The sequence below is a fragment of the Danaus plexippus genome, chromosome Z, assembly GCF_018135715.1.
Source record: "Danaus plexippus chromosome Z, MEX_DaPlex, whole genome shotgun sequence".
In the NCBI taxonomy this organism is placed as follows: Eukaryota; Metazoa; Arthropoda; class Insecta; order Lepidoptera; family Nymphalidae; genus Danaus; species Danaus plexippus.
In genome coordinates this window covers 12,237,712-12,254,984 of record NC_083559.1, presented here as the reverse complement: position 1 = coordinate 12,254,984, position 17,273 = coordinate 12,237,712, and the positions used below count along the sequence as shown (strand labels likewise).

Here is a 17,273-nt window from a genome sequence, read left to right as displayed (position 1 = left end):
CAACGCTGATGTGACAGCCCCAACCACTTACAGATGTTATATTGGTTTTTACCCTCAAACATTAAACAACTATCTGTAAAATGGCCAAGGTATTATAGTACGATTAATAATATATAATTTCTGACCAACTATTTTTTTTGTAGATACTTTTGTGTTACACGGATTTCAAATAGATTTCAATAGTATCGAAATTTAAGTTTTTCTTGAAAAAATTCCTTTCTGTTTTTCTGTAAAGGTCTGTGTAATTGGTAAATTATTTTATGTCAATTCATAAAACGCACATAGCATAAGAGCTCAGGATACTAATATATCAATTATTGAGGCACGAATAATAAAAGCATGCGTGTTTTAAATAATTTTTTTCTATATTATTACATTGAGAATAATTAATAAAAATACAAACAACTAAAACATGATCGATGACGAAGGATTAACACTGTATTTACTGTTAATTACTTATTAATTAGTCTATGATAATATCCATTTAGATTTGAATTTCTGATAGGAATAAAGAAAAGTAATCAATGGGATTGTATTGCGATTAAGATATAACAGATTTTGATAATGTTTTAAAATAGATTTCATACTATACTTTTAATTCTTTACAAATTATGTATCGAAATCATAATATATATCCGTATTGGAAATTCTGTTGAATGCTTATCGCATTAATTTTTTTTTTGAAAAACTTTATATTTTTTTTGTTATTTAAGGAAATGTTCAGGAACGAGAGGATTAGTTTTTACATTCAAAGATAAGATAGAAAGATGGCACGACTTTATCGGTATACAGAAATTGTTTATTATTAGATATATGATAAATTCATATCTTTTAAACTTTGCTCGTAAATTGTGTTCCACATTAAAATTAAGAAGAACGGATAGAGTTTTTTTTGATGATATGATTGATGCAAAAGAAAAAAATATGCAATTATGACTTTCCAAAATATGAATGAAAATGTTCAGGAACAAAATTGGAGATTATTTGATAAGAAGATAATAAATTATTTAATGTTACGTTATCATATCTGACCATATTTGTTACTTTGGTAAGATTTTGATATAACAATCTGATATGTTGGGATTTTAGTCTATAAATTCGTTATTTAGATAATATATATTTATATATTAGATTTTATTACACTTTTACTTAAATTTATATCGTTTTCAGATAATTTAACCAAAAAATTGTAGCCACAAAAAATAAATATAGACAGAGGCGTTGTGTTATTTGAAGTCTGTATTTTAATGCCTCAAAAATAGTCTAGGATGGGATAACTTTTTGTTTCTGTTCTTTCACTCTTTAATTTTTTATGAAATAATCCAGGGGTTTAAGGTATTTTTTTGTTGGATTGATCTCGTCGCCTTACGGTCTATCAGTTTTATAAAATTTTGAAAGTGTGGTCAACAAACGCATCACTTTAATGTGTTCGAAAGACAAAGAAATGACCTGAGAGAAAAAAAGATAATAAAAGTTATACGTATATATTTCATTAACATTGCAATATTCAGCAAAATTTTAATAGGTCTTAAATTAAACTTATTTCAAAGATTTTCCGGAACGGATACTTGATTGTGAATATTCAGCCACTTGAGCTGTGAATCACCTTGTTTACTGAATCACTTCAATTAGGTACTTAAAAGTGCAAATTGAGTGCATAGAACCGTAGGATATAGGAATTGCAAGAATGTTTGTTATCCAAACATTCTTGCACATGTCAAATAAGGAAGAAAGGACATCACTAAAGTATTATGGCTTATTCGCTCATTGACCTATTGCGATGCGAAAGCATTAACGCATGTGTAAAAGGGATCTCCCCTTAAACTGGAATGTAAATGAGCGTTAGTTAACATTCTACAGGAAAAAAGTGAAATAATATTCAAACATATGATGCTTTCAGTAACCTATGTCGTGTTAATGCCAGTTTCATTGTTAAGTATTTATTTGAATATATGCGAAAAGTTTTAAGACTATAAGATAAGCTTATGTAAATGCTAAAAAATAGGCAAGAAAAAAAAAATAAAGAAAAACTTAATAGTATTCCATATTTATTTTTTAAAGCTAAGATATTTTTTTTGTAAAAAATAAAAAGTCAATTCTCAAAATATCATTTTATGTATTCAGGGACAATTTATTTAAGGCCAGTTAATTTTCATACGATTATTTCAAAACTTTTATTATTATTTTTTGTGTAGATGTGATATTTTGTATGACGTCTCCAATCGTCCTTATCGGATGACAGTGAAAACAGATATAGTCATTTATATAAAGTGTTCTCGTGGCTACTTTTTCAGTTTGTGTTAATAAGGAGAAGGGAGAGCACGTGTCATCTTAAATAATATGAAGAGTATTATTATATTTTTAGCGATTTTATGCGCTGTAGATATTACAGTACAGGTTAGTATTTGTGATTTTCTCTATATAAATTATTCTTATATTGAAATGTAAAAGAATAAAATAGCGAATAATTTATTGGTTTAATTGAATTATGTTTGTCATGTAGATAAATAAAATTATATTTACGACCTCTACAATGTCAACTTCATTATAAAATAAATATTGTTGTTATAAATAATAATAATAAAAAAAAATCTGTATACAGAACAAGAATTTATGAAACTTCTGATCTTTGTACATATTCTTAAAATAGCATAACATTTACTTAACTTATTTAATGATTGGAATGAAACTAATACATTTCGGATATACTACGCGGATTTTATTATTTTAAAACTACATAGTCCCGACGTTTCGGTTACTTTTCAGCTACCGTGATCACGGTTGAAGTTTTAAAATAATAAAATCCGCGTAGTATATCCGAAATATATTAGTTTCATTTAAATGAATAAAACTCGCGAAAGTCTTAGATCTCATTATTAAATGATTGTTACACTACTTTATAAGAAAATGTTCAAATTAATATGTGTTTTGTATAATAGCGTAACGCAGCGCTAAGTTTTCTCGCGTTTCCTAAATATTATGTGGCGAACGTTAAACCACATAAATTTATAAGAAAGTGTGCCCACTGAATTGGTTGTGTTGAATTGAGTAAATTTTCTGTATAGGAAAGGAATTCGAGTGCTTTAATTAAAGTTAGGTTTAATTTGACTTTAAAGCTTTATAGAACCTCGTTTTCGAATAAAGACTAATTATAATTGTACATATATATTCTCATGAACAAATATATAATATTGTTCTTTGTATATGAATTATGAAGGCCAATTTAGTATGTATTAAATTGTATTAGATGCCACACGCACAGAGCGACTTTTCGTATCGAACTGGTCATTTCTCGCCTTATAAAAAAACCTCAAAGAATAATTTGTATTTGACAATTTTATATTTATTTATTTTGTGGAACAAATATAATGATTATTTTATATTTTTTTATGGATGAAAAAAAGAGTCCTTGTGCAATACTCTTTTTATCTATACCAATAAATATTATCGTATTTATTATAAAAGGGTATTAGTGAAGGAAGTTGGGTGTTAATTTATAGATATTGTAAATTCCATTTTATCTATTAAAATTGAAATGTCTGGGTTCTAGAAAATTTTAAGCAGTACATAATTATTTTCAGTAAAAAAAAATGAAGATCAATTTGGAGGGTTTTCATTTTTAAAGATAGTTTTATTACATCTAGATATTACTTATCATTTATTTAGCAAACTAAAAGTTATACTGATTTTATAAATCTTGTCTAGGTGTTTTAGAAAATACCTACGCTAGTAATTGGCTGTGGAACCCTTATTAATGTCTAGCTAATACGCTCTTGACTCATTGTCATTGTCATTGTCATTAACAGTGTTATTGAAAAATATGGTTATAGAAAGTTAAGTAGAAAAATTTAATATATTTATTATTTTAATAAAAAAATTACGTTCGTTAAAAGGACATCCAAATAAAATTGGAATATTAAAATGCTTAATATATTTTTTTGACTTACTATTTACCTTCTACTGTGTGAATAAGAAAGATGAGAATGAATGAGTGAATGGATTATAAATAAATTAAGAATTAATAATATAAATAATAAGTCTGTTAAATGAATGGTCTTTGAATTTTAAAACAAATTAGAGATTTCAGCTTTCACGTGTTGATGCTTAACTTTAATGTTCTATATCGATTTTAATTCATCATATTATGCAAATGAATTCATCCATAAAAAAAAAATAAAAAAAAACTGTGATCATTTTAAAAAACTTCGAATATTTCGTCAACAGTTACACTGATACCGACACACCTGAAGTGTGTTAGTTAGTAATAGCAAAACATTCAAAATATTAAAACAATTCTTATCGTGTCCAATTTTTTTTTTGCATGTTACTAATGAATATTTTTTTCTTCTTTTCCGATTAATCTCAAGGAAGCGAAGGTTTTAAGCATTATATGATTACTCCTATTTCTGTGTTACCTTGTTACCGATTTTACATTTTGTATAAAATGATTGTTTTCATTCATTTTCCCATCGCTTTTTTATTCTTCTTCGAAATTCTTTATGTCATTACATATATTTAATTCTAAGCAGATATTTTATAACTTTAGCACAGCCCCATATATAATTTTTCCTTAACATGTCTAAGTGAGCAAAGAAAACAAATAAATAAATGATATTATGACAAAACTAGTGTTTACTTGTAAGTAGTACACAAATTATTATTAAAATGTTAATGTCGTATTGGTTTCATGTATGTCACGATGTAATCGAACTTAGACAACTGAGTAGGTATTGAACCCAAAAATGTAATTCCCCGCATTCAGAATCGTATGCCCAGTCACAAATTCAATGAGTAGATACTGAGGTCATTGCGGTCAATGGAAACAGACCCTAAAGTATTATTTTTTATACATAGTCACTTTAATTGATTGGTTTGTTTGTATATAAATAAAATATATATATGCTCATTGTACGTGATGTGAGCCTTTATAATATTTTTTTAAATAATTTTTGTTTGGATGATGGTTATTGGCCATTTTAAAATTTAATGGACAGATTTTATAGGAGCACCGGAAGTTATGTGATAGCAGAAATGAATAGTAAGGTTGTAACGAGAAGGAACTAAAAAGCCTCATATATGTGCAGTTGCATGTTTTCATAACGTAGTTGTTATTGAAGTGAAGATTTGGTCCGCTGAGAACATTTCCAAAAATAGCTGAACATTATGGCCTGCCTGCTTTTTGCATTTCGTTGAATTAATAAATTATTTAAATCACTTCAAAAAGTTTTTAACCGTGTTATAGACTAGAGAAGACTGAGTTATAACATATTTATTCAGTAAAAGGATTGTTTTGTTGTGATTTCAATATAGTTATAAATTATTGTTTATTGTAGGAAGATAATTAGTTACACACTCACGTTCACAAGCCATCTAGGAAAAGCACACACAAACATCAGTATATCTGGCTCTGTGCCGGATACTGACGTGTTCTGTGTGATACATCACATCATTCGATTAACACATGTCCGTTTAAAGTGATAAAGTCCACTACTATTCGTATTTCCAATTGTTTTTACAATGCTTTCGCTGTTATTGTTGACATTTCTTTGTGTATCATATTCGGATCAAGTGAGTGCAATCGCCTCTGAAACAATTTTTTTATACTTGTTTATTTACGTACGCTTGGAAATAATTTAAATAATTTTACAATTATATGTTAAATAAGCCACAATAAGTTTTGTTGTGTTTTCAAGGTATTTATTTATGATAATTTTGTACATTTATTTCTTTATTTTGCATTAAATATATGTATTAGCTGTCGGAGACACATATATATATATATAATTTTTCTCGGATTTTTATTACGCATTGATTTTACGACGTTTGTCATTTTTTATTTTCAATATATTTTCTTAAGATAGATGTTTTTGTGTTGCTGTCGATTTATTAAAGTAATCTACACATTCATTTATTTCTAACTCATTTAAAATAATTTTATAACCAAAACGTAACAACTCGTAAATAAAAAAAAATGCGTTTAGCACATGACTAACGTTATCAGAGAAAATAATAGAGTATTGGAGAAATAATAAGATAAATGTTCCAGAGATCGACTCCAGAAGCTGACAGCTATGTTGCAGCTGTTGTTGAATACCAGGTGCAGAGCAATGTGGAGACGAACTTGAGGAATTACATCAATTTAATACAAGATGCTGCATCCCAGGTGATTCAGATAAACATGTGTTTGTACCCTTGTTATTTTCTTATATCCCCTTCCATGAATTACTGGTCATTCATTCATTATAGTATAGTCAGATCCAGCTTATTTCATCCGGCGAAAAATCTTGGCCATGTGTATCAATATAAACATTACTCGGTATAGTCGCTCTACAAACCGCCTAATCTCAAAATAGTCGCATGTAATTATTTGAAGAAAATATAATTCATTTTATTTTTTAAATATTATAATATATCTCGAAATGTAATATATTTAACAGGAAATTATAGTTTCATTGAAAAAATACTATACTAATGGCGGTATGACAAAAGGAGTTTTTTTTTTATTGTGAACATTTATAAGGACTTTATGGTTGTATCCTAACTTTCCACTATCAATAAAATTATTTTTTATTTCAATTATAGAATGCTGACATTGTGGTATTTCCCGAGATGACCTTGACAAGAGGCAACAGCGTTGTCATCCCCATCCATGGCTTGCTTAAAGAGAATCCCATACCAGCTTTGGCGCCAGAATTGTATGATGAGGTGGATTTTTTAAATACTTATATGTTTTTATTATTTATTATTATGGAGCAAAAATAAGTAGAATCTTGAGACACGTAATGTGACATTAACATGTTTATAAGTATGTTATTAGTTTAAAATGGAACAAATAGTTTTGGTAAAAATCTTCTGTATACATATTTGAAAATATATTATGGTGATAGGAAAGGTTATAACAATAAACATCTTTATTGTTTTTCTCCATACCATAAACAACCTAGGTTTAGTTTAGTTTTTAATATCAAATTTAGTAATAGAAAATTAAAGCGTAGGTACTCATAAATAATAAATGTACAGTTGAAATCACGCTAGGAAGAACATGTAATCTATAATGTAAAGAATAAATAATTTTTTTCATTAGATCCTTGTATCAATATCAGCTGCGGCAAGACAGAATGAGATATATGTTGTTATCAACGTTCAAGAGATACTCAATTGTACAAATCCCCAAGCTGAGGGTGAGAACTGCCCAGAACAGAAACAATACTTGTTCAATACGAATGTCGTATTCAACAGGTCGGGAGCGGTTATTGATAGGTAAGAAAGAATATATTATATATATATATACATAATAGAAAATTTACTAGGTGTAGGTAATTTTTGGTTCAGTTTGTCGAATTTTGATTTATTTCTAGCTTGAAACTAACGAAAAAGCGAATAAATTTCTGAACTTTCTCGCTTACACAACTTTTTCAAAATGGATGATTGAAAAAAATATTATTTTGCATTTTTAGGTATCGAAAAATAAATCTCTTCGGTGAATTCACTCGTACACCGGCACTTTCACCAGATCTTGGGGTGTTCGAGACAGACTTCGGAGTTACTTTCGGTCACTACATTTGCTTTGACCTTATGTTCCAAGTTCCCGCTATACAGGTTGTTGAAAAAATGAACATTACTGACATCGTCTTCAGTACTATGTGGTTTTCTGAAATGCCTTATCTAACTGGTAAGAAAATTTATATTATACGGATGTTCCTTACTATTTTCATCTAAAAATATTATTAAATCTCTGTTTGTAACACATTTTAATACCTATATCAAAATAAAACGTATTAAATTTAATAAGTATAATGTCTGATACATTATATGACATGGGCACAAGTGTTATCCGCAAGTAAATCAAATGAAATAAATACCTCGCAATAATATTTCAGCCGTCCAGATTCAGCAGGCCTACGCTTACTCCATGAACGTTAATTTCCTTGCCGCTGGAGCAAATAATCCCAGAGTTGGAAGTGCTGGTGAATATTACTACTACAAAACTAATCGTTGCATACCACAACTTTAATTAATTATTTAAAATACGTTAACTTATAACGTTGACTTTCACACACGTACAAGGATTGATTAATGGTCTTTCTAATGACTGAACGTATTGTGTCGCGAAATTAATTCAATCTCAATTAACCACTTTTTTAACTTATATAAATATATGGCATTAATAAAATAGTATTTTTTAGGTTCAGGGATCTACTCGGGGAAAGCTGGTGCATTAGTCAGCATCATGCCTGGTCAGCCAACCACAAGATTGTTGGTCGCTACTGTGCCAAAGGTGCCAGGAGAGGTAATTATATTAAGATTAATATGGTCGCAATAAAAAATTACAACTAAAATTTTTACCGGTTAATCCAGATACCTGATTTTTTTTAAAAACCCTTAACGTAGATACTTAGAAATTTGTACTAATTTATGTTTTCATTTGAAAAATTGGAGAAGTGCAAAGAGCAGTCAAATAAGTAAAATCATCTTCTTTACCGTTAAAAGAATCTTCCCAGAAAGAATTCAAATCATTCTTGCCATCTCATTTTGGTTTCTTCATCAATAAGCCAATCGTTTTTTGGTGTCAGTGAACTGAGCGTCTTAAATTGATATTTATTTGTGTCTAAATTCGACTAGCTCAAATACATGCTAATGATTACACTACAAACATATTTTCAGGTAACCGGCAATGTAACGGGACCTATCTTCGACAGTCCATCTATCCAGGATAATCTGACACTTATAACAGACCCTTCGCTGCCCTCACATCAGACAAGACTACTAAGAAATGATGTCGAAGATTTTGTGCTCTTTGATAGAGACGTGCTCTGTCACTTTCGTGTGCGAATGAGTGGGAGAGAGGGGAATATGGTAAGTAATGCTTACTTTACAAAAGTGAGAATACTGTTTAAAAAAACGCATGTAAACAATAAAGAGGTTAGTTTAATGATGCTAGTAAATAACTAATCCACTTGTTTACCTAAAAATAATCGACTAAACATCAACAACAGAGAGCCTACTTCCCGGTTTTAATTTAAAAACTAGCTTCTAACAGATGTAAATATAATTCGTTAATAATAATTGTAATGTTGCATAATATTATATTTTATAGGCAAGATTTAATAATGTATGCATGTATTATGTAATATCTATTACGTATATTTGTATTTGTATGCTATATCTATTGTGTTGAAACGATTTCAATGAATTAGTCACAAAATTCGGCTGGGATTAACCAAAACGATTTTTTTCTTAACTTTTTCGCACCGTTTATTAAATTGTACGCATGCCGCATGACATTAGCTTAAATTAATTCCAATATGTTTTGGTGCTTCAAATTACTAATTAATTTTGATGGTAAGTACAATCTCCGTATGCTAGATGTTTGTGAATGTAATCTTATATATGTAGCATGCTTCTGTATCATTTCGCTATCTTCATATTACTAAATATTTATAAACATAAAGTCGTCTGATGTCATAAAACTGACCAGCATGTATTGATAAGTGATACAATTTATTAATCACATTTCATCATAGGAACACTTAAAATTCGCAGTTATATCTAGAAAATAATATCTTTGGGATAATTGTCATTCACTTATAAGTAAAATGTGGTCTAAGTATTAAACACTGTGTCAAATTTTTTAGACTGATTTGTCTCACCGTTTAACTAGTCTTCATCGTTGTATTCAAAAAATGTCTGATGATAAGGAATTTAAGATGATGCTACAGAAAAAAATGATGAACGTAATCTTAAACTTACATCATATAAATCATTCTAGTAGTTTCCGAGTTATTATATATGATGATATCTAGGTCGAAATTTAAAATAATTTCGCATAAATACATATTCAATTAAATAATATCAACAGTTCTTGGGAAATTTGGCGAGGCTGTCGTCCTTTTTTCATAATTCATCTGGTACCTTATTAATATCCAAATAAAAGATGTCTTAAGGCACCTTAAAGATATTTTTCTTTGAAACTGACTTTGTTTTTCAACAGTTTATTATGTTTCAGGCACCATTTTACAGGGCATTTGTTCAAGATGGACTCCATGTTTACGCAAAGCGTAACGTTGGTGATGTTGGTTGCGTTATAGTTGCTTGCAAAACAGAAGATCCCAAAAGCTGCGTTTACAAGTAAGGGATTACTTTTTAAAAAACTGAAGCTTTTTAAATGATTCGAATCATAATGTTTAATAATATTCTTTTCCAGATTCGATAATAACGAAGGTCACACAAGTATAGAGGAATTAAAGATAACAATGACGTCATACGGAAAACATTATAATTCCACATTGAAATGCAATGACATCGTATATTTTCCAGAGTCGTTACAAAACAATAAATTTCCACTTCATCCCAAAAACATTACATACAATGTAGAAAATATTAATGAATTTGAAAGTACAAATGCTATAAACAGCGACCGGATGCGTATGACATATAAAATTAATACACCACAGAATGATTTAATTTCTTTTGGTATCTGGGGAAGGATATATACTAGGGATGGTAAAGTTATAACAATAAGCACAAAGGAAGACATTCGGCGATACCAGCAAATCGAAAGCGTCATTTACGACAGCGATAAAGGCCGCGAACATTTGACTTCCTCGTCGTAAATAATCTATTTACAACAGGACAATTGGAAGACTACTAAGCTAGTGATGATAATATAATTTGTGTGTTATCAAGAAAAGGGTTAATTGGCTAATACTGAGATAGAGCCTTCACCACCTACGACTTCATTTACACCTTTCAATGAGTGTTATGTTAGTCAATCACTATCCAGTCAAAATTTAAAAAAAAATCCTACGAATATTTAACTGCTATCTCTTAATAATCTCATTTGAAAACTGTTTTAATATCATTTCGAATTTAAATTTATTTATTTTTTGTTTTAATCTTTTGATAATTTAGTCTTTTGAGAATTTATTCCGCAAAGATCTCAAACAAAAACAAGTTTTTTTCTTTTTTAGTTGTAATTAGACATTGTTTGATATTTTATAATGAAATGTATATTATTTTTAGCAAATAAAGTTCATCGTATATTTTTATTTCTTTAACTCTTATAACTAAATTATTTCTAAGCTGTTTTACATTTCAAAAATTAGTAAAGAATTAAATATGTTAATATTAAATACATGTTAATTATAAATAGCTCTTGAGAGGTTGTCATAAATATATTTGCATATTTGTGGTTTGCAACTTTGGCCATGTGTATCAAAGATTTTTTTTTTATAACCCGTTCCATAAATTCCATCATATGTTCAGTATGATATCCATTTGTGCAAACGCAATGCCTCAATAATGTTTTTTTTAATCTGTCGTTATATTATTTGTCCATTAGATACGGAATCCATAAGTAAAAAAAAAAAAGAATTGAAGAGAAAGAAAAAGATATGAAGCAAATTAAAACTAGATATAAAAAATGCATATTTACAGAAGTATAGATACAGAGCAAGTGCCTTTAGCGGAGTGAGGGATTTCAGCGGCATGGCCACAGGTGGAGCGAGGGTGTGCGCCATCTTTGCATGCACGGGAGATACTATTGATACTTGTGGGAAACGGTACGATAAACGTGGGATAGTTTACGTATTATATAAAGAATTCGTTGTACTTCTATTTAACACATGTAATGTTACAGTTTTGACAATTATTCGGGCAACACTACGGTTGTTTTTGAACAGCTCGAAATCACAGCAGCAGTTCCTACTCCGATTGAAAATAGTGATCTGCAAGCATCAGATTCTAAATATTTTCCTATATCTCTGACCACATCCATAATGCCTCTGAAGAACGAAGAATTCGCCTTTGATGAAGTATCACTTCTACTTGTCAATGTTTACTCTATGAAGTTGAGTGCAGCTACTGATGAATTATATGCTTTTGGAGTTTGGGGCAGACGGTTTGACACCGATGGTGAAGATCCTTCTCCGCCCAGAGAACATGATGTTGAAGATCTAACTACTACTCCAGCCCCAGCTACTACGCCTTCTACAGGAAGTTCTTACAGCGTTCACAAATTTAGTGCGATTTTGTTCATTATAAGCATTTTTGTTCTATTGCAGCAATAAGCTTTGTAGAAAAGTAAGAGTTATTAGAAATTTTTGTGGTTGGTTGTACATAACTGTTTTTTAATTAATTCTACTTCATATGACTTTTTACATTAATTTATATACAGTGAAGAGGTGCCATAATGACTACTAATAAGTGGCTGTGCAACAAATCTTACATAGATTGAGTTTTAGACGGAACCCATTTTGTAATTTAGCTATTGATAAACAGATGTAAATGACAGAGTTATTATAAATTAGAATGTTTTAGATGCATTTTTATTTGTTATTCAGTATGCAAATATTTTGTTTTTATTAATTATAAATAACTTTTCTTATCATTACCGCGTTTAGGGAATACACATTTAATAGTAAATTTTATTGAACGGTTTTTAACTTTTTTGCACATAGAAAAAAGAGCAACAAAGGGGAAAAATAGTACAATGCTGTCATGAAATACATTAAAGAATTAATTTCAAATCAAGAGAAGCTCTGTAACTGTACAGTAAAGTAAAGAAGATAAAGGGTATTTGTAATTGATGAAGACCGTCTTTTATAACTTGGAAAAATGAGGGTTCCACACTACATTGGCCCTTTTTATTACGTAAAAAAATGAAGCTATAAAAGGTACGATCCGTCACATTTATATACGGAAATAAAATTTTCGGATTGGAAATACGCTATATAAATAAATATTGTGCAATAGTAATTCAAAGTGTAAAGACATGATGTAACTGGGATATTAAAAATGTAATCAGTTAAATAAGCGAACAAGGCCTTTTAATCCCCATATTAAAGGTTTGTTTTTTTCATTTCATTGTTTCATTTTGAAATCCAGAAGTCAAAAAAACACTTCATATTAAATCGTAAAAATATTATTCGCAGTTTTGTAACTCCAAGTGATGAAAAATATCTATTTTTGTTTAAGAAATTAAGAAAAAAAAAATATCCTGAATACAGAATTTTTGAATACTGAATGTAAATACTAGTATGTAATCCGAAAGGCGCCTACTTATTGTTAAAGTATCTGGTGATTGTTAGAAACTTAAAATAAACGACATTAAAAATTGTGTTATTTAAGAAAAATTAATAAAACAATAGAAGTTTTGTTAATATACTTTAGATTTATTGGAATTGAATTCGTTTTTAGTGCAGTCACAAGTACAACGTATTTGTAGTTATAAAACTCTTACACACATTTTACGTTAGAGGTTTCATGATTTGGATTATTCAATTCACCTCTTATATTTGTCTTCATTAACTGGAAAATAAATTTATCAGATTTAAACCTCTTTCAAATGAATTTGGACAGATTAATATAATTACATATATGTATATATATATATATATATATATATATATATATATATATTAATGTATTATTTTAAACATATATAAACGTATTTAAAATACACAAACGCAATGTTACCTCAACTTTTTCCGCATACTTTAGTTCAGTCCTTGTAAGAACATACGATAATTTTGTGAATGCAGCCTCGGTCGTCATATCATATGACGGCACTACTCCACATTCTATCAGCAACTGAATGGAAGAAAAATATATTTTTACCATTTTTGCTATACATTAATTCATTAAAAGAGTTGATAAATATAGTAGGTATTTATAATATTACTCGGCCGGTTTCGTAAATAGCTTTTCCGATCACAGTTCCACTGATGCACTGAGTGACGTTCACGACAAGAACTTCTCTGGCGACGGCTTTCTCAATCTCTCTGTACACATCTCTCCTTTTTATGGGCATGTTGCCATTGCCGTACGTCTCCAATATTACGCCTTTATAAAATACTTAAGTTTAAAAAGTAAGAATTGTTTTAAATTTAAATATTTTTTCTTTACTCTTAATCAGACTGGATATATTTAAAAAAAAAAATTGTACGTTTAAGAGCAAAAGGTGTGAGATATTTTGTTTGAAATGATTTCTTTCTTTATTCGAAACCAATATATGGAATTAAAATTGTTTGGTCTGGTATAACTTGATCTAAAGTGTTAATAGAAAACTCTTGTTTCTATTTTTTGTATTCAAAGCTTTAAAAAATATACCAAAATAATTAGTTTTAGAGTTTATCTCTTCTTACCTTCAAATTCCTCAAATACAGCTCTCATAATTTCAGGTGTTATATTGGGGGCAACCTTAAGGATATATACCTTTTTCGATAGTTGATCATGTAATCTGCATTCATTTGGTACTGCACCTAATGGATAGATCAGCATCTTTGGGTCTACCTGAAGCGTAGTCTTAGCTTCTAACAGTGGCGGGAAGTTTGGTGAATCAAAAGCATACATTCGGGTGTTAGACACTTTTTTGACTCTAGAAAAAAGTATTGTACACATTAAGTAGGAATAATTTACGGGGCGGCCCTTCAGAGATTGCATTTCTGACTCCTGACAATTGGTCATGACTAGTGAAAATAAATAATGTCTATTTAGGTTTTTTATCTCATTAATAATGCATTTTTATTTTTTATATTATGTAGATTGGAAGAAGAAAAGTAGAATGAGAAGAAGAAAACGTCTAGGAGATTTTAATCGTGATTATATTTTCCTTTAATTATGTCAGTATACCTTGTCCCTCTGAAGAGTTTTGCTCCAAAAAATACTGTTACTTCCGGAATATATAGAGTGGCAGCAATAAGAATGGCACACAAAAGATTGTTAGTGCCGTCGCTGCGCGGTTGAAATATAGGAACCTATAAATATTTACGAAAATTAATGACTTCCTATTTCACCGTAGATTTTCAATAAACATATGATTATTTAGTCGATTTTTCTGTATTGGTGACTTATGTCTACAAATAAGCTGTCAGTAGTATTTAATTCGGAAAGAATTATGGTCCTATATGGAAGTTTGTTTGAAGATTTTATAATTTCTTCAGCTCTGCTCTATTAGGCAGTCAACTTACCTGTGCACCTGTGAGCACTACTGTCTTGCCCACACACTCCAACATGTATGATAGGGCGGAAGCTCCGTAGGCCATGGTGTCCGTCCCATGAAGCACCACAAAACCGTCATAGTTGTTGTAAAATCTCTAAAACGGTTTTTGAAGTGATGATTAATGAAATATACATAATATACTTACAAAATTGTTTTAAAATAAACAAAAAATTTATTAGTGTTCAGAAAATTTTCACAATGAATCTCACTTAAGATATTTTGTTTAAACTATTAATTCCTAGGCACAAAATTGGATACTTTAAAAATTATTGATCGTACAGAAAATAAAAAAATACTCCGTCCAGCGAAAGTAAAATGGATATTTATGGAAAATACACTGTAATAATTAGTATCTTATAAACATGATAGTATTTTACAATGCCAACGTATAAAATAAAAATTCATTACATTTTTATTAGGCTTTATTTTAAGGATCCTTTCACCTAGCCTCGAAATGGTTACAATTCGACGATCACTATTTTATGCTTGTAACAGCCAATACTTAATAAAAACAGTTACCACCGTAATAGTCAAATATAATTAGGTATTTACTCAGTTATGCATACCTTTATATCACGTGCCATTTTAATCCAGTCATCAATCGTAAAGTCAGACGAGTCCTTCAAGTCATCATATTCGTAAATTTTATAAAAGATTTTTGTGTTAATGTCGTGGCCGTCTACAAAAAAAAATTGTATTCTATCATTTAAACGAGAATTAACACAATGGTAAAATACTAAAATTATAATGGCAGTCTGTTGATATTTCTAATATTGTGGCCTTATAGGATGTTTAATGAGGTCCCGTTAGGATTTTTTTTTTCTGATTTCCTCTGTTTCACTATCAACCAGATCTTAAGCTAATTTTTAGTTAATTAATTCATTGTGTTCATAATATTTTATAATATTTCAAAGGTAGATTAAATATTCACGAATATATTACTTCAAATGCAACTTTATTATGTTAATAATGAAAAACAAGCCTACAAAAATTGCATTGTTCATGACGTTATAAATGTATGCTAGTGTGTTGTTTCTAATTAGTACTAAGTTATCGATTGCAATATTATAAATGTATATGCAAAAAATGTTTTGACTGAGTTATTTGTAATAAAATACTTTATATACAGACAGCTATTCTGTTGACACGGATATCAAATTTAATATTATTAGTTGTAAATACTTCTTATCAGTCTTAAGGCCAATGTTACACAACAGTTGTCCATTATCAAGGAACTAGTTTGAGCGCTCTTTATTGTATCTTATAAACTTAGAGTGTTCAACAAAACTGAAAGATATCTTTAAGGAAAGTTTTTATCATCTAATTGAATCTTCTGAACTTTGATGTAACGATTTCTTTTAAATACATTAAGAGTTCAGTTATAAAACATCATCGTCATAGATAGACAATTCATTTGATATCGCTCTAAAGATGTTTTTGTCAGTCTAGTTAGCCTACTTATATTCTAATATTCTAAAGCATCGTTTCAAAAATAGAAAAAAGTCCGAACTTCAAATAGTTATAATTAATTTATGAAGAAACATACTGTCCATAAGGTAAGCGTGTCTTACTAGTTACGTTTGTTTCATAAAATTTCTAAGCGACTTACTCGGTAAAACCAGACATTCCTGTTTTTCTCCATTTGCTAAATGTAGCGTCCAATAATCATTGTCATGAAGTTGTGGCAACTTTCTTATTGCTCTTGTTTCCAAGTTTTTCTGAGGTGTAAGTTCTGAAATTTATGTAACAAGATTACATAATGTTCCCTGTTAGATTCGTTAAATTTATAAATATAAATGCAGATTTAAATATAATGTCTTTTTCAAATACAGGAAATATTATTATTATAGATGTAAGACAGATCACAGTTTTGGTTTAATATATTTTATATGTCGTTACAAAAATTAAAAAATATTTTTAAAATTGATAAAATAAATACTTCATAATAACAGACACGGAGGTTAGAGAGTGAGTCTTCAATAATTAAAATTAATTCTGACGCAATATATGTATTTACATTAATTTTATATGAAAGATAAAAATAAACTCACCACCACGTTCATTTTTTAACATTCCCAAGGTACCACCCGTATAAATGACAAGCACAGTTCTCAGTTCTGCCATTATTGATGTATTGTATAAAACGAACTATTCCCTTCAGAGTAACCACGTTTATGATTTGAATCGAGAGCAGCTCTTACAGATAACAGAGTCGAGTGTGAATATGTTATTATTGAATACGAGGGATAAGCGATGAGAACGCATTTTGTGA

At 29.3% G+C, this 17,273-nt stretch overlaps 2 protein-coding genes across 6 annotated transcripts; one reads left to right on the top strand and one right to left on the bottom strand.

Moving 5' to 3' along the window:
* Positions 1-2,285: 2,285 nt before the first annotated feature.
* On the top strand, positions 2,286-12,315 carry LOC116777431 (vanin-like protein 1). Of its 5 annotated transcripts, none has more exons than XM_032670967.2 (10): positions 2,286-2,397; positions 6,047-6,163; positions 6,583-6,705; positions 7,085-7,260; positions 7,458-7,672; positions 7,881-7,967; positions 8,187-8,290; positions 8,665-8,856; positions 11,437-11,561; positions 11,639-12,315. In XM_032670967.2, the coding sequence occupies exons 1-10, from the start codon at positions 2,341-2,343 to the stop codon at positions 12,066-12,068; spliced, it is 1,626 nt and encodes a 541-aa protein (XP_032526858.2). In that variant the 5' UTR covers positions 2,286-2,340; the 3' UTR covers positions 12,069-12,315. The 5 variants fall into 5 exon arrangements, with proteins under 5 accessions (XP_032526858.2, XP_032526860.2, XP_032526859.2 ...); XM_032670969.2 differs by lacking the exons at positions 11,437-11,561; positions 11,639-12,315 and adding exons at positions 10,007-10,128; positions 10,205-11,044 and having other exon boundaries at positions 2,326-2,397; XM_032670968.2 differs by lacking the exon at positions 2,286-2,397 and adding an exon at positions 5,389-5,568.
* An 836-nt stretch (positions 12,316-13,151) lies between these two features.
* Positions 13,152-17,233, bottom strand: LOC116777432 (L-asparaginase-like). Its single transcript, XM_032670971.2, has 9 exons — positions 17,053-17,233; positions 16,611-16,733; positions 15,568-15,680; positions 14,970-15,095; positions 14,632-14,756; positions 14,145-14,377; positions 13,682-13,842; positions 13,477-13,590; positions 13,152-13,308 (listed from the first exon to the last, which is right to left on the bottom strand). Exons 1-9 carry the CDS (start codon positions 17,123-17,125, stop codon positions 13,237-13,239), a joined length of 1,140 nt encoding a protein of 379 aa, XP_032526862.2. The 5' UTR covers positions 17,126-17,233; the 3' UTR covers positions 13,152-13,236.
* Positions 17,234-17,273: the final 40 nt, after the last annotated feature.

Bases quoted from the DNA above. Each gene is read 5' to 3' on its own strand.
- LOC116777431 (XM_032670967.2), top strand. From the start codon at position 2,341: ATGAAGAGTATTATTATATTTTTAGCGATTTTATGCGCTGTAGATATT. The intron at 6,706-7,084 runs GTGGATTTTTTA...TTTTTTCATTAG, and splicing joins CGCCAGAATTGTATGATGAG to ATCCTTGTATCAATATCAGC. The intron at 11,562-11,638 runs GTACGATAAACG...GTAATGTTACAG, and splicing joins ATTGATACTTGTGGGAAACG to TTTTGACAATTATTCGGGCA.
- LOC116777432 (XM_032670971.2), bottom strand. From the start codon at position 17,125: ATGGCAGAACTGAGAACTGTGCTTGTCATTTATACGGGTGGTACCTTG. The intron at 13,591-13,681 runs GTAATATTATAA...TCTTCCATTCAG, and splicing joins CTATTTACGAAACCGGCCGA to TTGCTGATAGAATGTGGAGT. The intron at 13,309-13,476 runs GTAACATTGCGT...TTTATTTTCCAG, and splicing joins AGTATGCGGAAAAAGTTGAG to TTAATGAAGACAAATATAAG.